This window comes from Ranitomeya imitator, chromosome 2 (assembly GCF_032444005.1).
Source record: "Ranitomeya imitator isolate aRanImi1 chromosome 2, aRanImi1.pri, whole genome shotgun sequence".
Lineage (NCBI taxonomy): Eukaryota > Metazoa > Chordata > Amphibia > Anura > Dendrobatidae > Ranitomeya > Ranitomeya imitator.
Window position 1 is genome coordinate 156,919,542 of NC_091283.1, and position 25,267 is coordinate 156,944,808.

Here is a 25,267-nt window from a genome sequence, read left to right on the forward strand (position 1 = left end):
CAGCGGCTGTGTGTGATGAGGCTCTGTAGCGGCTGTGTGTAATGAGGTTCTGCAGCAGCTGTGTGTAATGAGGCTCTGCAGCGGCTGTGTCTGAGGAGGTTCTACAGCGGCTGTGTGTGAGATGAGGCTCTGCAGCGGCTGTGTGTGATGAGGTTCTGCAGCAGCTGTGTGTGAGGTTCTGCAGCAGCTGTGCGTGATGAGGCTCTGCAGCGGTGTGTGTGATGAGGCTCTGCAACGGCTGTTTGTGATGAGGTTCTGCAGCAGCTGTGTGTGATGAGGTTCTGCAGCGGTTGTGTGATGAGGTTCTGCAGCGGCTGTGTGTGATGAGGCTCTCCAGCGGCTGTGTGTCATGAGACTCTGCAGCGGCTGTGTGTGAGGAGGTTCTGCAGCGGCTGTGTGTGAAATGAGGCTCTGCAGCGGCTGTGTGTGATGAGGTTCTGCAGCGGCTGTGTGTGATGAGGTTCCGCATCGGCTTTGTGTGATGAGGTTCCGCAGCGGCTGTGTGTGATGAGGCTCTGCAGCGGCTGTGTGTGATGAAGTTCTGCAGTGGCTGCGTGTGATAAGGTTCTGCATCGGCTGTGTGTGATGAGGTTCTGCAGCGGCTGTGTGTGATGAGGTTCTGCAGCGGCTTTGTGTGATGAGGTTCCGCAGCGGCTGTGTGTGATGAGGCTCTGCAGCGGCTGTGTGTGATGAAGTTCTGCAGTGGCTGTGTGTGATAAGGCTCTGCAGCGGCTGTGTGTGATGAGGTTCTGCAGCAGTTGTGTGTGAGGAGGTTCTGCAGCGGCTGCGGTGATTGATTAGTGACCCCTGTATCGACTCTTCTGTATACACAAGACCCCGGACTCTTGGCTCCCGCAAGATGACACAGACCAGCCGCCATGTTGTGGGCGGAGGCTCCGCTGCCTTGCAGGTAAATAGCGGCCATCGGCCGTGCTTCACTTCCGGGGCGGGGCCAAGCGGTTGGCGGCAGTAGCTGTAACGTGAGGCCGGGGACTGAGCGGACCACGGAGGCCTCGGGGGCTGAGTTGACGCCATGGCGGAGGAGGGCTGACCCTGCGGGCAGGAGGAGGGTGAGGGCCGTCGGTGAGGGGCAGCAGGGCGGGTATTGGGGTATACTGTACACATTACAATGGGCTGTGCTTTGTCCTCATCTATAGCTATAGAGTTCCTAGCCTGCGTGCTGTGCCTGTCTCTGGTGTGGATTACGGTGGCTCATGTGTATAATGGACGCCATGACAGCTACCTCATGGCCGTCCGCCTGCGCTGCCCTTCAGAGGCGTGCTTGCAGGTCCCCATTACTGCCCCTGCAGCCGGTGACGCTTTCTGTCTCTGGATTGTCATGGCAATGGTCCTGTCCAGCGTCCCTTGCAATGTCGCCATGAGTTTTGTTTGCCCCGCCATGTATGTGGTCCGCTCCCATCATGGAACCTCATGTGACGGCTCCAGGGCTTGATGCTCATTCCCAGTGCTGACTGGTATTACTGGTCTGCAGTGTCATCTGTGCTGCTGGGATCGAGGCACAAAATGCGCCAGGTGTGCCGCCCCTTATAACTGTTACTCACTGTCCTTCTCCCCTGACCCGCAGGATAATGAGCACATGCCGCTGGTGCACGCCGGGGGGTTCTGTCGCTGCAGAGCTGCTGAAGAGCTATGCCGCCAGGGAACTGCGGAGCGATGACCTCACCGGAGCTGACGATGACCTCTCCTACTGCATGGAGTGTGTGGTGGAGTACCACCGTGTCCGTGAGGAGGCGCCGCAGCTGCACAAGGTGGATGCTGACCCTCAATATACACCCCCACCGTGTAATAATTTCTGCTTAAGATTCTCATTCATTGTTTCCGTCCCCTCAGGCTTTATGGAGCATGGAGACGTCGCGGATCACGGCTCAGCTGGAGAAGTCCATGGGTGAGGAGATAGACGAGGACGACGAGCTGTTTCTGGTGGAGGAAGATGGGGAGAAGCAACTTTTTGGGTACACCGGCCCCAACTTCGAAAGCTGCGTACGGGTCCCACTGCTGGAAATACTTAAGTATCCGTACCTGCTGCTCAACAAGCTTGTTAGTAAGTATCGGGCGAGAACACCGGAATCATCACGACTTGGATTTACGTTTGTTGGTCATAGGAGCTTTTGCCCCCCTAAAACATTAGTTCTTCAAGCACATCCTAATAAGGCCCAGAGAATGGATCAAAGCGGAAGAAATACCTAACTGGCTAGATGCTACGACCAATTACCTCTTAATTTTGGTAGAAAACTTTTTTTCTTTTTTCTTTTTATGCTCATTGGCCAAAATTTTACTGTGTGTGTGTGTATGTATGTGTATATATATATATATATATATATATATATATATATATATATATATATATATATATATATATATATATATATATATATATATATATATACACAGGAATGCACGCTTATAAACTTTTTCTCTAGTAACCACCACGACAGCACACCTGGAGGATGTTACCCCTTTCCTAATAGGGACAGGAAATGACAAGAGGTTAAATAACCCCTCCCTCATCCTCCCCCTCAGTGTTTTTTCCTGTCCCTACTAGGGATGAAGAGGTCATCCCAGGTGTGCTGTGCCGGCAGCGGTCACCAAGGGGGAAAAGAGATTTTATGCCGGGCAGCTGGGGAGCAGACTTGCCTCTCTTCCCCGAGCGCTGCTCCCATCTCCTCCGGACTCGGGACTTCCGCCACCAGTCCGCACCTACAAGGCAAGGTCTGGGCGGCATTCTTCGGCTGGAGGCCTCTCTGAGCTCTCCAGCCCCTCTCCTCCTCCAGCGCTGTGCGCGCGATGAGGACTTCCGGTCTGAAGCCGGCGGCAGGAAGTGACGTCAGACGCCGGCCGGCTTCAGTATTCAGGAAGCTCCTTTGCGTTCCACGCTGGAACGCAGGTCAGATGGCGTGGATATCGGCGGCTTTCCTCCCCCCACATCCGGACATTGGAGGAGGAGGTCCTCTCACAGGAGGACAGGTGCTGTGTCCGGTCGCCTATTTAAGAGCCCCGGACAAGAAGACGTCTCAGGTAAGACCACTGTGTGGTGAAAATCATGGAGACGTCTGCCTCGCGCTCTGCTCTTGCAGATCCCAGCACCATCCTGGCCCCAGTAAGTAATCTGGCCCAGGGTGTCCACTCCCTGATGCGGGTTGCAATCTTATGATTCCTTCTCCCCTTTATTTCAGGGGGACAAGGAACCCGCATCAGGAAGCAGATCCAAAACTGCACGCAAATGTGCTGTCTGTGCAAAAAAACTGTCCTCTTCATACAAGAAGACATTGTGCAAAGAATGCACCGAAAAAATTGTTAGAGAAGAGCAGCCATCTCTAATGGAAGAGATTAAAGGCTTGATCCAGCACGAGATCAGAAGCTCTCTGGCCACACTCTCCCAGCCCACACCCTCCCCCAGTACTCCTCCAGAGGCTAAGAAAAGAAGGCTTAATCCAGAGGATGAAAGGCATGAGGAATCTCAAGGGGAGATGTCGGATGAACCTCCAGAGGAAGGTGAAATATCCTTAGACTCAGACCCTTCTCGGCAAGAGAGATACTACTTTCCTCCAGTGACATAGAAGAACTCCTCACAGCAGTGAGGAAGACTATGGAGATTGAGGAAGAGAAGACGGCGCAGTCAGTACAAGATGAGATGTTTGGGGCTCTTCGTTCTAAGAAGAAACAGGTATTTCCCATTCACAAAAATATCCGTGATTTAGTTCTAGAAGAATGGGAAACCCCGGAAAAGAGGCTGACCACCCCAGCAGAAATTAAGGATCGGTTTCCGGTTGATGATGAGACTGCTTCATGCTGGTCGGAGATTCCTAAGGTGGATATCCAGATCGCTAGGGTAGCTAAGAAAACCACGCTACCATTTGAAGATGCCTCCCAGTTGAAGGACCCTCTGGAGCGTAAGATGGACGGGCTGCTAAGAAAGTCATGGGAGACGTCAGCATCCTTACTTAACATCAATTCGGTATCTACCTGTGTGGCTAGATCAATGCACCGCTGGCTGGGTCAATTAGAGGAACACCTGTCTTCAGGCACTCCCAGAGAGGAGATCCTGGCCTCTCTACCTATCTTCCAGAAAGCGACAGGATTTCTAGCGGATGCCTCAGCTGAGTCCGTGAGGGTGGCAGCAAGGTCACCAGGATTGTCAAATTCTGTAAGACGAGCACTCTGGCTGAAATCATGGTCTGGGGACATGACCTCGAAGATGAGGCTCTGTTCCATTCCTTTTAAAGGAAATTATATGTTTGGGCCGGCCCTGGATGATCTACTGGAGATGGCTTCAGATAAGAAGACATTGCCAGAACCTAGAAACCCTAGGAAAACGACCCTTTCGCTCTCAACAAGAGCATACTCCTCAATACAGAGGCAAGGGTAAGACAGGGCGCTGGAGTTACCCAAAAGGAGGGAGAGACAGAAATCTTTCTTTCCCAGCCCCAAAATCAGAGAAAACAATGACGCCACCAGGGGGTAGGAGGTCGTATCTCAAACTTCCTCCCATACTGGCAAGCAATCTGCTCAGACCAATGGACGTTAACATCAGTCAGAGACGGAATAAAAATAGTTGATATATCCTCAAAAGATGTCAAGAACAACATCTTTAGCTACACCAAAGCTACAATCCATATTGATAGCGGGAGTACAAGATCTATTGGACAACAAGGTGATCTCCTCAGTCCCGGAGGACGAGAAGAACAGAGGACATTATTCAAATTTGTTTCTAATAAAGAAACCAAATGGGTCCCATCGAATAATAATCAACCTAAGGTCCTCTGAATCAATATGTCGCCTACAGAAGGTTCAAGATGGAATCAGTAAGGTCTACAGTACCCCTCATAGGACAAGATTTCGTCATGGCGACGATAGATCTACAGGACGCGTATTACCACGTCCCAATCCATCCAGCTTATCGAAAATTCCTAAGATTTGCAGTCGCCAGGGGAAAAGACATAGACCATTATCAATTCGATGTCCTGCCGTTCGGGCTATCCTCAGCCCCGAGGATCTTCACGAAGATCATGTCCGAAGTAATGGCCTACATCAGAGGTCAACGAATATGCATAATTCCATACCTCGACGACTTACTGATAGTGGCCCCCTCAGTCCCCACTCTTCAAGAACACCTTCAGAAGGTAGTCCAGATCTTATCTTCCCTAGGCTGGATAGTGAACCACAAGAAATCGGAGATGGTTCCATCAACAACAAAGGTCTTCTTAGGGGTCCTACTGGATTCTCGCAGCCAGACATCTTTTTTACCAGAACAAAAACGGACCTTGCTTACAGCAAAGATCAGAATGTTGCGGGACAAGAAGATAACTTCTCTAAGATGGGCCATGTCGGTTCTCGGGACCATGACGTCGTGCATCCAGATGGTGTCATGGGCACAAGCCCACACCAGAGTACTTCAGACTTATGTTCTGTCAAATTGGGACGGATCCCCAGATTCTCTGGACAGAAAGATCAAAATACCACCGCACGTAAAGTCATCTTTGACGTGGTGGCTACAAAAGGAAAACCTACTCAAAGGAGTTCCCTGGTCGCAGGATCCAGCAATCTCTATAACAGTAGATGCCAGCGAAAGAGGTTGGGGAGCTACGGTAGCCCAACACATATTTCAGGGGAACTGGCCAAACGAGATAAGTCAACGATCCTCGAACTTCAGAGAATTAAAAGCTGTGGAGGAAGTCCTCAAAGCAGCGGTAACTCTTGTTCAGAATTCCTATATCAAGATCTACTCGGACAACATGACAACAGTTGCCCATCTTCGTCATCAGGGAAGTACAAGACACGAGGATCTAAAGGCCATATCAGCCCGAATATTTTCCTGGGCCGAAGAACATGTTCTCTCTCTTTCTGCTCTGCACATAAGAGGGGAAATAAATATACAGGCTGACTTCCTGAGCAGAGAGAAGATCCATCCCGGAGAATGGGGTCTAGACCCAGAGACTTCAGATTTTGGTCAGAAAGTGGGGACAGCCGGAAGTGGACCTGTTCGCGAACGCCCAGAACACAAAAGTGGATCAATTTCTTTTTCACTAGATCCAACCAATCCGGGGCTAGGAGTAGACGCATTGGCCCAACCATGGGCATTCTCACTGGCCTACGCTTTTCCTCCATTACCAATTCTACCAAGGGTCCTACAGAAGATAAGGACAGAAAGGGTCAGTGTTATCTTAGTAGCTCCATTTTGGCCCAAAAGAAGTTGGTTTGGGTCCCTCATCAGTCTAAAAGTAGATTGACCAATGGCACTACCTCCGATCAAGAACCTCCTCTATCAGGGGCCAATACTTCATCCAGACCCCAAGAGATTACACCTGAATGCCTGGCTTCTGAATTCTCAATTCTGAGGACCAGAGGGCTGTCAAAGAAGGTCATTAGTATGCTACAGAAAAGCAGGAAGACCGTTACCAATTCCATTTATCAGAAAATATGGAAAACCTATATCACATGGAGTGCTCCTGAACGGCCCAACCCAGACAGGCCGAACTTAGCCAGAATCCTGGATTTTTTTACAAGATGGTCTAGAGAAAGGTCTCAAACCCAGCACCCTCAAGGTACAGGTGGCGGCACTGAGCTCGTATTTTGACCAACCTCTAGCCGAACACAGATGGATAAGAAGGTTTATGACGGCAGCATCCCGCATATCTCCAAGATCCATAAATATTGTCCCATCTTGGGACCTCAATATAGTCCTGAAGGGACTTACACTTCCACCTTTCGAACCTTTGTCATCAATAGCAATGGATAGACTCGCCTGGAAAACCACCTTCCTGATAGCCATAACTACAGCCAGGAGAGTAGGTGAACTACAGGCCCTGTCGATCAATGAACCCTACATGAGGATTCTACAAGATAGGCTTATTCTGCGATTGGATCCATCCTTTCTTCCAAAGGTCGTCTCTGACTTTCATAAATCACAGGAGATAATTCTCCCTTTTTTATCAAGAACCAAAAAATGAAGAACAACAGTTCCATACTTTAGACGTTCGAAGAATGGTACTTTATTACCTTCAAATTTCAGATAAAATTAGGAAGGATCAGAATTTATTTATCCATCTTCATGGGCAGAATAAGGGAAAGAAGACTTCCAAATCTACAATTGCCAATTGGATCAAGAGAGCAATCTTGGAGGCCTATCAGATCCAAGGCCTTCCACCGCCAGAAAAATTCACAGCTCATTCTACTAGAGCAACAGCTGTCTCCTGGGCCGAGAAAGCTAGTGCTTCCATTGAGCAAATATGCAGAGCTGCTACGTGGTCCTCGGTCCATACATTTTCCAAACATTACAGGCTAGACCTGATGTCAAAAGAGGACTTGGCCTTCGGAGAAAAAGTCCTTGGGGCTATAGTCCCTCCCTAATAATTACTCTTGGGTACTGCTCCAGGTGTGCTGTCGTGGTGGTTACTAGAGAAAATAGAATTATTTTTACCGTTAATTCGGTTTCTAGTAACTCACCACGACAGCAGGAGTAATCCCTCCCTATGCTTGATATACGTTCTGAAAAGAATAAATATAATTTGAAGCATTCTTTCTCCTGTGGTCCTTTATAAGGGGGAGGATGAGGGAGGGGTTATTTAACCTCTTGTCATTTCCTGTCCCTATTAGGAAAGGGGTAACATCCTCCAGGTGTGCTGTCGTGGTGAGTTACTAGAAACCGAATTAACGGTAAGAATAATTCTATTTTTTTATTTTTAAACTTACAGGACCCAGTATTTTTACTTTAACCCGAGTCCTCAATTTACAGACTGCAGCGAAGGAATATAACAGTAATTTCTCGAAGGATTGACAGGATTAACTGCACAGATAACTCCTGTCTCTCTTAAAAGTAGACTTGATGCAGAGGGCCAAGAATGGAATTTTGAATATTTTTTTTTTTTTTTTTTATATAGTGCAAACATATTCTGCTGCACATTACAGAAGTCGTTGCCATTCACATCAGTCTGTCAAAATCTACATTTCAGTTCCTTCTGCAAGTTTCATACCGAGCTATTTTATTAGAACTATGAGTGTGCAACTAAACTCTGGAAAGTTGGAGATGAAAATTCCATACACACGATGCTCCTGGTGCAATATGAACCCACAGATGACCCCTGTAGCCTACTGAACCCCAGGACTGTCCATAGGATCCTGTCGTCATCCTTGGTAGGAAATTGCCCTTTTTGGAGGTGTTTATCCCAAGAATTGGATTGCACAGAATTTACCTACAAGATTTGATTCTTGATTTTTGCTAAGTTTCTCCAAAGTCCTGAGCATATGTGACCTACGAAGCTGGTGTGCAGGCAGGATTACTCTTTCCTGACAACTCAGTTTTCAGTATCTTTTTCCTATTTTTGGTTGGGTTTTGCTACCACTTTGATGTTGGATTATTATTTATTTGCCTTGGATCTTTGGCAATGTGCTTGTGGCAATGCCCGTTGTCTCACAGATGTGCAGTTTCCCAGCAGGAGTCATTATCATTTGGCTGGTTTTGTTCTTCCGACCTTGTGCTGAGATCCTGATGTACTTTGTTTTGGAGCCTCCTGCTAAAATCCTTCTGTTCTTTATTTCTGCGCAGTGTACCTTGTCTCCTTTTAGTTTCGATAACTTCAGAACCTCGTGTACTATTCATTTCCTTGTGCTGAGATCCTCATGTACTCTTTAATGTGCTTTTACCGCTCCATAGCTTCTGTGACTTGGCTCTTATAATCATATAGCCTCCCTGTGCTTTTCAAAACACAAAAAGAATACCTTGAATTCCTATGGATGGCCACTTGTTGCTGTGCAACTGAAGATGTTATCACGGAGAGATGGATGGGAAAGAGAATTGCACATGTGTGTGACTGGTATTGTAATTCAAGGGTTGACTAAAGTATCCAGTAAATGGTGGCTTTTGTCAGCAACGGTGCTGGTGTGAAATCGTGTGACCGTAGCCTTACATGGACAAAAACTATCAGTATTTGGTCAGTATTTCACATCAGTATTTGTTAGCCAAAACTAGGAGTGGGTAAAAAATACAGACTTGTTGATGTATTTCTATTATAGCTTTCCCCTCTGTTTGTTCCACTCCTGGTTTTGGCTTACAAATACTGATGTAAAATACTGACCACATACTGATAGTGTGACCGTAGCCTAATACACCCTCTGTGGCTCATGAGTGGGGTGTCCGAAGTGGGAGACCTCCTGTTTGATGATTTCCTTAATAAGGCACACAGGCAGGCTGTTGTGATAGGCAATTCAGTATCACAATGGACATAGCGGTCAGAGCACATACAGTGATCTGACAATAACCCAAAATAATAGAACGAGCTCTGAGACGTGGGAACTCTGCAGACCGCAATCCCTAATCCTCTCCAAACAACACTAGAGGCAGCCGTGGATTGCGCCTAACTCTGCCTATGCAACTCGGCACAGCCTGAGAAACTAACTAGCCTGAAGATAGAAAATAAGCCTACCTTGCCTCAGAGAAATACCCCAAAGGAAAAGGCAGCCCCCCACATATAATGACTGTGAGTTAAGATGGAAAGACAAACGTAGGGATGAAATAGATTCAGCAAAGTGAGGCCCGACTTTCTTAACAGAGCGAGGATAGGAAAGATAACTTTGCGGTCTACACAAAACCCTAAAGAAAACCACGCAAAGGGGGCAAAAAGACCCTCCGTACCGAACTAACGGCACGGAGGTACACCCTTTGCGTCCCAGAGCTTCCAGCAAAACAATTTAGACAAGCTGGACAGAAAAAATAGCAAACAAATAGCAAAGAAGAACTTAGCTATGCAGAGCAGCAGGCCACAGGAATGATCCAGGGAAAAACAAGTCCAACACTGGAACATTGACAGGAAGCATGGATCAAAGCATTAGGTGGAGTTAAGTAGAGAAGCACCTAATGACCTCACCAGATCTCCTGAGGGAGGAAACTCAGAAGCCGCAGTACCACTTTCCTCCACAAACTGAAGCTCCCAGAGAGAATCAGCCGAAGTACCACTTGTGACCACAGGAGGGAGCTCTGCCACAGAATTCACAACAGCAGGCATTGTTTAGTCAGAATCTGCTTAGTGGTTAACTGGAGGGGTCTTTTGGATCTACATAGATGCTGGTTAATGAACCAAATGTGTTTAGAAAAGACACATTTAAGTTGTGCTTTGTATGAAGGACGGTGGTAGATGATTTTTGTCTGGAAGCGTTCCTACAAAGCTGATTTAATGGTGGTGGGTGCAGTGACTGAGCAAAGACTATGCATTGATTACATTGTTCCACATAGTTTCAAAAGGTGTCATGTTCAGTTATGAAATTAGCCAATTCTTAATGATTTTGACCTGAATTGAAATTTAACAATGAACATTTTTAGTTGGCTGTTGTTTCTATTAAACACTGCTCAAAAAATAAAGGGAACACTAAAATACCTCATCCTAGATATCTCTGAATGAAATATTCCAGTTGCAAATTTTTACTCATTGCATAGTGGAATGTGTTCAGAACAATAAAACCTAACAATTATCAATGTAAATCAAAATGAATATCACATGGAGGTCTGGATTTGGAATGATACTCAAAATCAAAGTGGAAAATCAAATTTCAGGCTGATCCAACTTTAGTGGAAATGCCTCATGACAAGGAAAATATGCTCAGTATTGTGTGTAGCCTCCACGTGCCTGTATGACCTCCCTACAACGCCTGGGCTGCTCCTGATGAGGCGGCGGATGGTCTCCTGAGGGATCTCCTCCCAGACCTAGACTAAAGCATCCGCCAACTCCTGGACAGTCTGTGGTGCAACGTGACGTTGGTGGATGGAGCAAGACATAATGTCCCAGATGTGTTCAATCGGATTCAGAACTGGGGAACGGGCGGGCCAGTCCATAGCTTCAATGCCTTCATCTTGCAGGAACTGCTGACACACTCCAGCCACATGAGGTCTGGCATTGTCCTGCATTAGGAGGAACCCAGGGCAACCGCACCAGCATATTGTCTCACAAGGGGTCTGTGGATCTCATCTCTGCACCTAATGGCAGTCAGGCTACCTCTGGAGAGCTGTTGTGAATTCTGTTGTTGAACTCCCTCCTGTGGTCGTGAATGGTACTTCGGCGAGTTCTGTCCATGGTCTCCCTCTGGTGGCTGTGAGTGAAGCTGCTGCTTCTGAGGTTCCTTACACAGATGACGTGGTTTATCCTTTGGTTGGCTGTTCTATTTAACTCCACTCTGATCGTTACTCCATGCCAGCTGTCAATGTTCCTGTGCTGGTTCAGTTCGCTCTTGGATTTTTCTGGAGACCTGTCTCTTCCTGCAAGAAGCTATGTCCCCGTTTGTTATTTTCTGTTCTTGGTTTTCTAGTCCAGCTTGCTTTCATGATTTTGTCTTGCTAGCTGGAAGCTCTGGGATGCAGGGTGGCGCCTCCGCACCGTGAGTCGGTGCAGGGGTCTTTTTGCACACTCTGCGTGGTCTTTTGTAGTTTTTGTGCTGACCGCAAAGATACCTTTCCTATCCTCTGTCTGTCTATTTAGTCTGGCCTCCCCTTTGCTAAAACCTGTTTCATTTCTGTTTGTGACTTTCATCTTTACTCACAGTTAATATTTGTGGGGGGCTGCCTTTTCCTTTGGGGAAATTTCTCTGAGGCAAGGTAGGCTTTATTTTCTATCTCTAGGGCTAGCTAGTTCTTAGGCTGTGTCCGAGGTGTCTAGGCCTGTTAGGTACGCTCCACGGCTATTTCTAGTGTGTGTGATAGGATTAGGGATTGCGGTCAGCAAAGTTCCCACTTCCCAGAGCTTGTCCTGTGAGTTTAACCATCAGGTCATTCCGGGTGCTCCTAACCACCAGGTCATAACAGTACAGCTGGCCCAAAGTATTAATGCATCTCAATAGAGGGATAAGAGAAGCTCTGAGACCATTTTTTTTTCTTTGCACTGTGTTTTGTCTTTCTTTTCCCCTAGACCTTTGGGTGGTTCAGGACAGGTGTAGAGATGGACATTCAAGGTCTGTCCTCTTGTGTGGATCATCTTACTGCAAGGGTACAAAACATTCAAGATTTTGTGGTTCAGAATCTTACGTTAGAGCCTAGAATTCCTATTCCTGATTTATTTTCTGGGAATAGATCTAAGTTTCTGAATTTCAAAAATAATTGTAAACGGTTTCTAGCTTTGAAACCCCGCTCCTCTGGTGACCCCGTTCAACAAGTAAAAATCATTAATTTCGTTGTTGCGTGGTGACCCTCAAGACTGGGCATTTTCCCTTGTGCCAGGAGATCCTGCATTGCGTGATGTTGATGCGTTTTTTTCTGGCGCTTGGATTGCTTTATGATGAACCAAATTCAGTGGATCAGGCAGAGAAAATCTTGCTGGCTTTGTGTCAGGGTCAGGATGAAGCGGAGGTGTACTGTCAGAAGTTTAGAAAGTGGTCTGTGCTTACTCAGTGGAATGAGTGTGCCCTGGAGGCAATTTTCAGAAAGGGTCTTTCTGAAGCCCTTAAGGATGTCATGGTGGGATTTCCCACGCCTGCTGGTCTGAATGAGTCTATGTCCTTGGCCATTCAGATTGATCGGCGCTTGCGTGAGCGCAAAGCTGTGCACCATCTGGCGGTATTTTCTGAGCATAGGCCTGAGCCTATGCAGTGTGATAGGACTTTGACCAGAGCTGAACGGCAAGAACACAGACGTCGGAATGGGCTGTGTTTTTACTGTGGTGAATCCACTCATGCTATCTCCGATTGTCCTAAGCGCACTAAGCGGTTCGCTAGGTCTGCCACCATTGGTACTGTACAGTCTAAATTTCTTTTGTCCGTTACTCTGATTTGCTCTCTGTCGTCCTATTCTGTTATGGCATTTGTGGATTCAGGCGCTGCCCTGAACTTGATGGACTTGGAGTTTGCCAGGCGCTGTGGTTTTCTCTTGGAGCCCTTGCAGTATCCTATTCCATTGAGAGGAATTGATGCTACGCCTTTGGCCAAGAATAAGCCTCAGTACTGGACTCATTAGACCATGTGCAGGGCTCCTGCACATCAGGAGGATATTCGCTTTTTGGTGTTGCATAATCTGCATGATGTGGTCGTTTTGGGGTTACCATGGCTACAGGTCCACAACCCAGTATTGGATTGGAAATCAATGTCTGTGTCCAGCTGGGGTTGTCAAGGGGTACATGGAGATGTTCCATTGCTGTCAATTTCGTCTTCCACTCCTTCTGAAGTCCCTGAGTTTTTGTCGGGTTACCGGGATGTATTTGATGAGCCCAAATCCGGTGCCCTACCTCCTCATAGGGATTGTGATTGTGCTATTGATTTGATTCCTGGTAGTAAGTTTCCTAAGGGTCGACTGTTCAATTTATCAGTGCCAGAACACGCCGCTATGCGGAGTTATATAAAGGAGTCCTTGGAGAAGGGTCATATTCGCCCGTCTTCACCATTGGAAGCAGGGTTCTTTTTTTGTGGCCAAGAAGGATGGCTCTTTGAGACATTGTATTCATTACCGCCTTCTTAATAAGATCACAGTCAAATTTCAGTATCCTTTGCCGCTGCTGTCTGATTTGTTTGCTCGGATTAAGGGGGCTAGTTGGTTCACCAAGATAGATCTTCGAGGGGCGTATAATCTTGTGCGAATGAGACAGGGCGATGAATGGAAAACAGCATTTAATACGCCCGAGGGCCATTTTGAGTATCTGTTTATGCCATTCGGGCTTTCTAATGCTCCATCTATGTTTCAGTCCTTTATGCATGATATCTTTCGAGAGTACCTGGATAGATTCATGATTGTATATTTGGATGACATTTTGGTCTTTTCTGATGATTGGGAGTCTCATGTGAAGCAGGTCAGAATGGTGTTCCAGGTCCTTCGTGCGAATTCCTTGTTTGTGAAGGGGTCTAAGTGTCTCTTTGGAGTTCAGAAGGTTTCATTTTTGGGTTTCATTTTTTTCCCCTTCTACTATCGAGATGGACCCTGTTAAAGTTCAGGCCATTTATGATTGGACTCAGCCGACATCTGTGAAGAGCCTGCAGAAGTTCCTGGGCTTTGCTAATTTTTACCGTCGCTTCATCGCTAATTTTTCTAGTATTGCTAAACCGTTGACTGATTTGACCAAGAAAGGTGCTGATGTGATCAATTGGTCCTCTGCGGCTGTAGAGGCTTTTCAGGAGTTGAAGCGTCGTTTTTCTTCTGCCCCTGTGTTGTGCCAGCCAGATGTTTCGCTCCCGTTTCAGGTCGAGGTTGATGCTTCTGAGATTGGAGCAGGGGCTGTTTTGTCGCAAAGAAGTTCTGATGGCTCGGTGATGAAACCATGTGCCTTCTTTTCTAGAAAATTCTCGCCTGCTGAGCGCAATTATGATGTTGGCAATCGAGAGTTGTTGGCCATGAAGTGGGCATTCGAGGAGTGGCAACATTGGCTTGAAGGAGCTAAACATCGCGTGGTGGTCTTGATGGATCACAAGAATTTGACTTATCTCGAGTATGCCAAACGGTTGAATCCTAGACAGGCTCGATGGTCGCTCTTTTTCTCCCGTTTTGATTTTGTGGTTTCATACCTTCCGGGATCTAAGAATGTGAAGGCTGATGCCCTGTCAAGGAATTTTGTGCCTGACTCCAGATATTCCGGATCCGGCGGGTATTCTCAAAGAGGGGGTAATTTTGTCTGCCATCTCCCCTGATTTGCGGCGCGTGCTGCAGAAGTTTCAGGCTGATTGACCTGACCGTTGTCCAGCGGAGAAACTGTTTGTCCCTGATAGGTGGACGAATAAAGTTATCTCTGAGGTTCATTGTTCGGTGTTGGCTGGTCATCCTGGAATCTTTGGTACCAGAGATTTGGTGGCTAGATCCTTTTGGTGGCCTTCTTTGTCACGGGATGTGCGTTCTTTTGTGCAGTCCTGTGGGACTTGTGCTCGGGCTAAGCCCTGCTGTTCTCGTGCCAGTGGGTTGCTTTTGCCCTTGCCGGTCCCGAAGAGGCCCTGGACGCATATTTCCATGGATTTTATTTCTGATCTCACTGTTTCTCAAAGGATGTCTGTCATTTGGGTGGTTTGTGATCGCTTCTCTAAGATGGTCCATTTGGTACCCTTGTCTAAATTGCCTTCCTCCTCTGATTTGGTGCCATTGTTTTTCCAGCATGTGGTTCGTTTGCATGGCATTCCAGAGAACATCGTTTCGGACAGAGGTTCCCAGTTTGTTTCGAGGTTTTGGCGGTCCTTTTGTGCTAAGATGGGCATTGATTTGTCTTTTTCTTCGGCTTTCCATCCTCAGACTAATGGCCAAACCGAACGAACTAATTAGACTTTGGAAACATCTGAGATGCTTTGTTTCTGCTGATCAGGATGATTGGGTGTCCTTCTTGCCTTTGGCTGAGTTCGCCCTTAATAATCAGGCCAGCTCGGCTACTTTAGTTTCTCCTTTTTTCTCTAATTCTGGTTTCCATCCTCGTTTCTCTTCAGGGCAGGTTGAGCCTTCGGACTGTCCTGGTGTGGATACGGTGGTGGACAGGTTGCAGCAGATTTGTACTCATGTGGTGGACAATTTGACATTGTCCCAGGAGAAGGCTCAACGTTTCGCTAACCGCCGGCGTTGTGTTGGTCCCCGACTTCGTGTTGGGGATTTGGTTTGGTTGTCATCTCGTCATGTTCCTATGAAGGTTTCCTCTCCTAAGTTTAAGCCTCGTTTCATTGGGCCATATAAGATTTCTGAAGTTCTTAATCCTGTGTCATTTCGTTTGGACCTTCCAGCTTCTTTTGCCATCCATAATGTGTTCCATAGGTCGTTGTTGCGGAGATACGTGGCGCCTATGGTTCCCTCCGTTGATCCTCCTGCCCCGGTGTTGGTCGAGGGGGAGTTGGAGTATGTGGGGGAGAAGATTTTGGATCCTCGTGTTTCGAGACGGAAACTCCAGTACCTGGTCAAATGGAAGGGTTATGGTCAGGAATATAATTCCTGGGTTTTTGCCTCTAATGTTCATGCTGCTGATCTAGTTCGTGCCTTTCATTTGGCTCATCCTGATCGGCCTGGGGGCTCTGGTGAGGGTTCGGTGACCCCTCCTCAAGGGGGGGGGGTACTGTTGTGAATTCTGTTGTTGAACTCCCTCCTGTGGTCGTGAATGGTACTTCGGCGAGTTCTGTCCATGGACTCCCTCTGGTGGCTGTGAGTGAAGCTGCTGCTTCTGAGGTTCCTTACACAGGTGACGTGGTTTATTCTTTGGTTGGCTGTTCTATTTAACTCCACTCTGATCATTACTCCATGCCAATGCCAGCTGTCAATGTTCCTGTGCTGGTTCAGTTCGCTCTTGGATTTTTCTGGAGACCTGTCTCTTCCTGCAATAAACTATGTCCCCGTTTGTTATTTTCTGTTCTTGGTTTTCTAGTCCAGCTTGCTTTCATGATTTTGTCTTGCTAGCTGGAAGCTCTGGGATGCAGGGTGGCGCCTCCGCACCGTGAGTCGGTGCGGGGGTCTTTTTGCACACTCTGCGTGGTCTTTTGTAGTTTTGTGCTGACCGCAAAGATACCTTTCCTATCCTCTGTCTATTTAGTTAGTCTGGCCTCCCCTTTGCTAAAACCTGTTTCATTTCTGTTTGTGACTTTCATCTTTACTCACAGTTAATATTTGTGGGGGGCTGCCTTTTCCTTTGGGGAAATTTCTCTGAGGCAAGGTAGGCTTTATTTTCTATCTCTAGGGCTAGCTAGTTCTTAGGCTGTGTCCGAGGTGTCTAGGCCTGTTAGGTACGCTCCACGGCTATTTCTAGTGTGTGTGATAGGATTAGGGATTGCGGTCAGCAAAGTTCCCACTTCCCAGAGCTTGTCCTGTGAGTTTAACCATCAGGTCATTCCGGGTGCTCCTAACCACCAGGTCATAACAGAGAGCACATGGAGGGCTGTGCGGCACTCCAAAGAAATGCCATCCCACACCATTACTGACCCACTGCCAAACCGGTCATGCTGAAGGATGTTGCAGGCAGCAGATCGCTCTCCACAGCATCTCCAGACTCTTGTCACGTCTGTCACATGTGCTCAGTGTGAACCTGCTTTCATCTGTGAAGAGCATAGGGTGCCATTGGCGAATTTGCCAATCTTGATGTTCTGTGGCAAATGCCAAGCGTTGTGCACGGTTTTGGGCTGTGAGCAGAACCCCAATCTGTGGATGTCGGGCACTCAGACCATCCTCATGGAGTCGGTTTCTAACCGTTTGTGCAGACACATGCACATTTGTGGAAGTCACTTTGCAGGGCTCTGGCAGTGCTCCTCCTGTTCCTCCTTGCACAAAGGCTGAGGTAGCGGTCCTGCTGCTGGGTTGTTGCTCTCCTATGGCCCCCTCCTGGTGTACTGGCCTGTCTCCTGGAAGCACTTCCTGTCTCTGGACACTACGCTGAGAGACAGAGCAAACCTTCTTGCCACAGCATGCATTGATGTGCCATCCTGAATGAGCTGCACTACCTGAGCCACTTGTGTGGGTTGTAGAGTTCGTCTCATGCTACCACGAGTGTGAAAGCACAACCAACATAAAAGTGACCAAAACATCAGCCAGAAAGCATTGGTACTGAGATCTGGTCTGTGGTCCCCACCTGCAGAACCACTCCTTTATTGAGTGAGCCTTGATAATTGCCAATTTCCATCTGTTCTCTATTCCATTTGCACACCAGCATGTGAAGTTGATTGTCAAATAGTGTTGCTTCCTAAGTGGACAGTGTGATTTCACAGATGTTTGATTTACTTGGAGTTATATTCTGTTTGTGTTCCCTTTATTTTTTTGAGCAGTGTATTTGAGATTTTGTTTAACTGCCACATATAATTAACATGTAAGTTTCAGGACTTTTAAACATTTTTTGCAAAGTATAAAGATGCAGAATATTTTGATATGCCAATTGTCTGATGTTTAGCGTGAATTTAGCATTCAAATAACTTAAACATGTCTAACCACTATTCAGATGCTTCAGATCATCTTACAATTATCCAACGGTAATCTCCAAGCATTGATGGATTCCATTTTCCTTGATATTTTTTTTCTTTTTTTTTCTCCATAGTCGCAATATCTTGTTGAAATCTCTCACCATACTCGTCGTTCACATTTCAGCAGCTCAGTGGAAAAAAGTCTAGATGCAAATATAAGAAATTAGTATTTAAGGACATGTTACAGCCAAGATCCTTTTGTTTTGCTGAGATTTTCCACCAACTTTTAATAGTTATCTGCTCTTTAGTTTTTAAAAAAAAAATTGGTTATTGCTAATGCAAATGCTACCCATTCAGCCTTTTCCTTGCCCTGCAACAAACTGAGAAACTCCTCATCTTGAAGAAGCTTCCAAATCTGAGGTCTGACAAAGCCACCTTTCTCTGCTTCATTCAACCTTGGAAATTTATCAATGAGATACTTGAATGCATCCATTGCTTTTACAAACTTCTTCATTAGATCCAACTTGATATGCAATGGTGGAAACAAAATTATGTGGGTCAATAAGTGCTGGATGCTGGACATATTTCCTCCTTGCTGAAGTGAATGTTGGAGAGGCCAGTCTCTTATTGTAGTGATATTCTCTTGCTTGACTATCCCACTCACACCAAAATCATCAGTTCTTTGTGTATTCACCCTGGAGACCAAGTTAAGGAAACCACCTTTGTCACCACAGGGGGGCCACAAATGTTGGTCATAGTTGAGGCACAGCTGTTTCATGTGGTCATAGGTTTCTTTCATGTGGACTGCATAACTAATGCATTGCTATTATGCAGCGAGACTGCTTTTAGGCTTGTTTTGGATGAATCAAAGAGCCTCCATATCTCTGGATTATAACTTATCTTAGGAGCTTCCATTTAAACTGTTGATGTTGTTGCATGCCACAAGATCGTCCTAAACGGAGAAGTATTGGACAAGATCGTTATCACGGTTGTGGAACAGAGAAATCTGAACATCGCCCGCTAGAAGATTCCATTGCTGTAGCTGGGAACCTAAGTGCTCAGCATTACTCTTGGGTAGATTCAAATCTCTAACAAGATCATTCAGTTCACTTTGTGTTATATGTGGTTCAGGTGATATTGCTGACAGGAAGTCTGGGTCCTGAGAGGAAGATGCTTCAAGACACCACGCACCCTGTTCTTTTTCAGTTGATGGAAAGTGTTTTTGGAATCGGCTATTCTTCTGTATGTAGCACAAGGCGTATTACAGATTGAATGTTACTGTAAAGTCCACTTCTTCCTTGAAACTTTTCTTAATTGGTGGCACCATGCAGAAATGGCAATTGGTAATGTGATCGGTTGGCTCTACAGATCATCGGGACTGTAAAAAGGCATAGATTGCCTTTTCCCTTGCAACCGTTGGGTAAGATGTGATGCACATCTAAGGCAGCATACAGCTCTGGCAAAAAAATGAGACCACTGCACAGTTTCATAAAAATCAGCTTCTCTACATGTCTGACTTTCATTCCAGTGTCAGTTGAATTCCAACCTGAGGAGTACACCTCATTCTTCTTAATGTGCTTCTGATTAGGTGATCACCTGAACCAAATCTTATTTAACAAAGGAAAGAATAAAAAACTTTGCTGTGGTGTTCACAATCCTCTTGCAATAGGACAAGCTGGAGGGCAAAATAAGTGCTAGTAATAGCCCAAAAGTAATAGGAATGAAAAATAACTTCCAGCCATGCCAATGGAGTTGAAAAGAAAAGTCTTGAGTGAGGAAAAGAAGGGCTCAATTCTGGCTTTACTAGCAGAGGGACACAGCGTCATGTTGCCTATATCCTTCAAATTTCTATGATGGCAGTCCATTACAACAAGGTCAAGCAGCCGACATTGGGGACAACAAAGCTACACACCGACAGAGGGTGAAAACTACTCTCAACTGACCAGAATAACCAGAAAGGAGGGCCAGGCTGAAGTTTGCCAAAGGCCATAAGGATTGGACCATAGAGAACTGGAGTAAGGTAATCTTCTCTGAGTCTAATTTTCTGCTTTGCCCAACACCTGGTCATCTAATGGTTAGACGGAGACCTGGAGAGGCGTACAAGCCAATGTCTTGCACCAACTGTGAAATTTGGTGGAGGATTGGTGATGATCTAGGGATGCTTCAGCAAGGCTGAAATTGGGCAGGTTGTTCTTTGCTTAGGACATATGAATCAAGCTGCATACAAGGTTATCCTGGAAAAACAGTTGCTTCCTTCTGCTCAGGCAATGTTCCCCAACTCTGAGGACTGGTTTTTCCAGCAGGACAATGCACCATGCCACACAGCTAGGTCAATCAAGGTGTGGATGAAGGACCACCACATCAAATCACTGTTATGGCCAGCCCTATCTCCAGACCTGAACCCCATTGAAAACCTCTGGAATGGAACACAGGTCTGCAAAAACTGGAAAAAAATTTTTTCAAGAGCTGTTTTGGTTATTCCACGTAATTTTTCTGTTTAAGTGCGGTGAATCTGAAAATGACCTCCGTTTTGTCATAGGACATCATGTTTTCTGACAATTTAAGTAACTGTTAAATAAGACAATACCTCAAAATAAATGAAAATACTCATTAAAATAAATTTTATTACAAATGTTTCATGAAAATCATTTAACTGCAATGAGCTCACTAACACACACTAAAATCGATTCTTCTTCCCTGTGAGACTTCTCTTGGTACATTTACGCTTGTGAGTAGCATCTGGAATGTCTCTCTGAAGCGTCCAACAGTAGTCTGCCATCATTGTAATGCTCCATCTTCCCTGGTATCTTCTTTCCATCTCTTTAATGTCCTGGTGGAATCATTCACCTTGCTCTTCACTCACAGCTCCAAAATTTTCAGGAAAGTTGTCAAGGTGGGAATGGAGGAAATGCACTTTCAAACTCCTCAGGCAGCCTATAGCTTGAAATGCTTTCAGCATTCGTCCGACGATTTTTTTGTAGTCGGAGTCTTGTATATCTTCAATGCATTGATATTAATTAATAGTAATTTTGACTTTCAAAACCCTAAGATAAAATACCAAAAATTGAGAAACATACTAAATTTGAAGAGAATTTTGCATTTTGTGGCAAATCCTGACATCCAGGATTTTTTATTCAATATTTTTTTATATGTTTTCAGCACACCAAAATACATGGAAATGAGATGAAAATAATCAAACAGCTTTTTATTCGCAGACCTGTGTAATCAAGAGGAAGATGGATAGTCACAAGCCATCAAACAAAGAACTGCAGGAGTGGCATAAAGTCACCCAGAAGCAGTGCGAAAGACGCATGAAAGCTGTGATTAAAAATCATGGTTATTCTACAAAATATCAACTTCCGAACTCTTCTTCTTGAGTTAAAACATTAGTATTGTTTTTAAATGATTATGAACTTTTTTTTATTTATTTTTTTTTGCACTATTTGAGGCCTGCAAGCAATGCATTTTTTTTATATTTGCTATTTTGACCATCTCTCATTTTCAGAAAATAAATACAAAATTTATTGCTTGGAACTTCAGAGACGTTGTCAGTAGTTTAAAGCATAAAAGAACAACTTACATTTTACTCAAATTTACCTATTAAGTGAAAAATCAGATACTGAAAATTTTGCAGTGGTCTCTTGATTTTTGCCAGAGCTGTATGTGTGGAGTCCAACTCTTGTCCTGATCTCTTATTCTGCATCCAAAATACAGGTTGTAGGTGTCATGGGGGTACCACGAACAGTGCTCTCTTCTACTTCAGGGGTCAGAAGATCACAGCATTTTGCTACCCGCATGCCTGCACTGGTTGGATCTGCTTTGCTTTCCAGTTAGCTGTGCAGATTTCCCTTGTTTGTTTGTTGCAAGGGTTAAACACTTGTCTCCTAAAGCTTTCTGTCCTGAGTTATGTCTTCTGATTGTCCCCACTCCCCTCTGGTATATTGTCCCCACTCTTGCTGGCTTGCTAGATTTTGGATAGATGAGTCTCCAGAAATTGCGGTTTGGACGTTTGGTGTGTTCCTTTTTACTTTTCTCCTTTTTTTTTTTTTTGTTTTGTTTGTCCTCACTCTTTTCCTTTTTATATACCATTCCATAGTCTGGGGGCATGTTAAATGATTGCAGTTTTGTTTCCCTTTGTGTATTTATTATACAGCAGGGCTAGTGTCCCACACACTAGCTTGGGCCTTGTCTAGGGCAGGACAGGGATAGGAATGCAATCGCCACGTGGGGTGAAAGAACACGGCTAGGGTTCTAGCTAAGCAATTCTAACACTGTATACCTTACACAGAGATCATTTATAAAAGTTGGTGATGCAACTATAATTAGGATTATGTCATCGGAGCTAAACTAGCGCTGTCCCAGGGTATGGCAATATCCCTTTTACCTTGTACAAATCTCCCACTTTACCAGCACCAAAGCAACCCCAGACCATCACATTACCTCCACCATGCTTGACAGATGGTGTCAGGCACTCTTCCAACATCTTTTCAGTTGTTCTGCATCTCACAAATGTTCTTCTGTGTGATCCAAACACCTCAAACTTGGATTCGTCTGTCCATAACACTTTGTTCCAATCTTCCTCTGTTCAATGCCTCTGTTTTTTCCCATATTAATCTTTTCCTTTTATTAGCCAATCTCAGATATGGCTTTTTCTTTGCCACTCTGCCCTGAAGGCCAGCATACCGGAGTCGACACTTCACTGTAGATGTTGACACTGGCGTTTTGTGTGTACTATTTAATGAAGCTGCCAGTTGAGGACCTGGGAGGCATCGATTTCTCAAACTACAGACTCTAATGTACTTGTCTTGTTGCTCAGTTGTGCAGCGGGGCCTCACCATTCTCTTTCTACTCTGGTTAGAGGCTAGCCACCACAACCTCTTTGACATAATTCTGTCAGCATAAAAGGCTAAAATTAGCCCATACAAAAAGAAAATATACCCACTCAAACAAACATACTTACAGGGAGAAACAAGAGTTTTCTTGGGTAAACAGTAAAAGGTCAAAATTTATTGATAGTTCACATTACATATCATAAATAATTTTCAAAGAACAATCAGATAAAGTGATACATGTGCAGATACAATACCGGGGGAACCAGGAATCACCGGTTGCATTTGCCCCTTAGTGCAAAATAATCCATTTAGACATAAAGTGCATGTGCATTAGGGTATAGCACCAGTAAGTAGCCTTGCCCAGAATCGATCTTATATATATAGTAACAGGGGGTCTATATAATATAGTACCCTACAGGGCCGGTACACACTTACCACGGGCAAACGCTGAAGGGGACCTGGGGCGGGTGTAGAAAAAGCCCGACGCGCGTTTCGCGTCTCCAATAGAACGCTTGAGAAAGCGTTCTATTGGAGACGCGAAACGCGCGTCGGGCTTTTTCTACACCCGCCCCAGGTCCCCTTCAGCGTTTGCCCGTGGTAAGTGTGTACCGGCCCTGTAGGGTACTATATTATATAGACCCCCTGTTACTATATATATAAGATCGATTCTGGGCAAGGCTACTTACTGGTGCTATACCCTAATGCACATGCACTTTATGTCTAAATGGATTATTTTGCACTAAGGGGCAAATGCAACCGGTGATTCCTGGTTCCCCCGGTATTGTATCTGCACATGTATCACTTTATCTGATTGTTCTTTGAAAATTATTTATGATATGTAATGTGAACTATCAATACATTTTGACCTTTTACTGTTTACCCAAGAAAACTCTTGTTTCTCCCTGTAAGTAAGTCTGGTTAGAGGCTGTTTGTGCTCTCCTCTGAAGGGAGTAGTACACACCGCTGTAGGAAATCTTCAGTTTCTTGGCAATTTCTCTAATGGAATGGCCTTCATTTCTAAGAACAAGAATAGACTGTCCAGTTTCACATGAAAGTTTTTTTTTTTCTTTTCTGGCCATTTTGAGAGTTTAATGGAACCAACAAATTTAATGCTCCAGATTCTCACTAGCTCAAAGGAAGCTGCACAAGGGTTTTCAAGGTTATTCTAACCATCCATTAGCCTTCTTACAGAGTTAGGAAACACAAAGTACCATAAGCACACTGGACTGATGGCTGTTGGAAATGGGCCTCCATACACCTATGAAGATATTGCATTACAAACCAGATGTTTGCAGCTCGAATAGTCATTTTCCACATTAACAATGTATACAGTGTATTTCTGAATCATTTTAATGTTTGCTTCATTGGAAAAAACTATGCTTTTCTTTCAAAAATAAGGAAATTTCTAAGTGAGCCTAAACTTTTGAACGGTAGTGTGTGTGTGATAAAAAAAAAAAAAATTAAAAATTTTATTTCACTGCATGGAATGAATCCTTCCTATCGTCTTGGTTTTTTTTCATTAATTATCCTCCTGAAATAGTTTTCCTGTAAAAGTGAGATTTTTTTTTTTTACACCAGAAGTGACCCTGTTGTGATGTTGTGCATCCTAGGACATACAAGGGTAAGATCCCATCAGGACAACTCCTTTCCATATGTCCTAGGGTATATGGCCGTCACAATAAACGTTTGCAAGTTCAGGACCAAAGTTCTTGACCTGTCATACATCTCCTTTTTATTCGTCAGGTGAACTCTGTGTTGATGCATTGTGCAAGATGGAGCATGTGAACAACCCCTTCCAGGTGTACGAGAAATTGCCGGGAATTTATCTCCTCCTTGTACATCCCAATGAGAGCGTGAGTTTCTCAGTTTCATATCTTCCTTTCCTCTTGTCTTCTCCATCCTTCCTCCTTTCCATCTGATCTCCCTCCTTCCTTCATCCTTCCTCCTCTCTGCCCTCCCAGATGGTGGAGCTGGGGCTGCTTTGGCACCACTTTACGCTGTCATTAATTGGCAGACTTTTTTTTTCCTTTACCATTATTATATTTTTGTCTAACGTCCTTTTCTGTTTTCCTTTTCCCGTCTTCTCCCTTCCTTGTTCAGATAAGACGCTGGGCCATTCTGACGGCCAGGGCTCAGGGGAAGGTGGATCGGGATGACTACTACGATCTTCAGGCCGTCTTCACCTGCTTATTTAAGGTCATTGAGCTCGGGCTGTTTGAAAATCCGGACATTTACAGCTTCACAGAGATAGAAGATGGGCAGCTCATCCTCCTGCCGGCCCACCTGTATAATGCCTCTAATTACAAGAACTATTGGCTAGGTGAGCACACTCCTTATCAATCTTGGCCTCCCGCTGGCATTCACCTCTGTTTTTATGACTACGTGCTTGGTTATTCCAGGTGTCTGCATGTTACTGACTGTACTTGAGGAACAGGCCATGGACTCCCTGCTTCTTGGGCCAGACAAGCAGAATGACTTCATGCAGTCCATCCTTCATGTGATGGAGAAGCACACTGAGGGTATGTAGTGTGTGTGCTGACACATGGCAAGTGCGAAGCTGGGGATAAGAGGGAGACTGGGAATGATGACGCCTCTATATTCATCTATTCCCA

General features: G+C 45.3%; 1 protein-coding gene across 1 annotated transcript in view; it reads left to right on the forward strand.

Annotated features, from left to right (window-relative positions):
* The first annotated feature begins 937 nt into the window (after positions 1 to 937).
* Positions 938 to 25,267, forward strand: part of SETX (senataxin) — a 41,710-nt gene continuing 17,380 nt past the window's right edge. The window contains exons 1-6 of the mRNA XM_069747578.1: positions 938 to 1,070; positions 1,586 to 1,769; positions 1,852 to 2,062; positions 24,399 to 24,508; positions 24,756 to 24,975; positions 25,055 to 25,174. Coding sequence (XP_069603679.1) covers positions 1,590 to 1,769; positions 1,852 to 2,062; positions 24,399 to 24,508; positions 24,756 to 24,975; positions 25,055 to 25,174 — 841 coding nt within the window. The 5' untranslated portion in view covers positions 938 to 1,070; positions 1,586 to 1,589. The remainder of the gene's footprint in view (positions 1,071 to 1,585; positions 1,770 to 1,851; positions 2,063 to 24,398; positions 24,509 to 24,755; positions 24,976 to 25,054; positions 25,175 to 25,267) is intronic.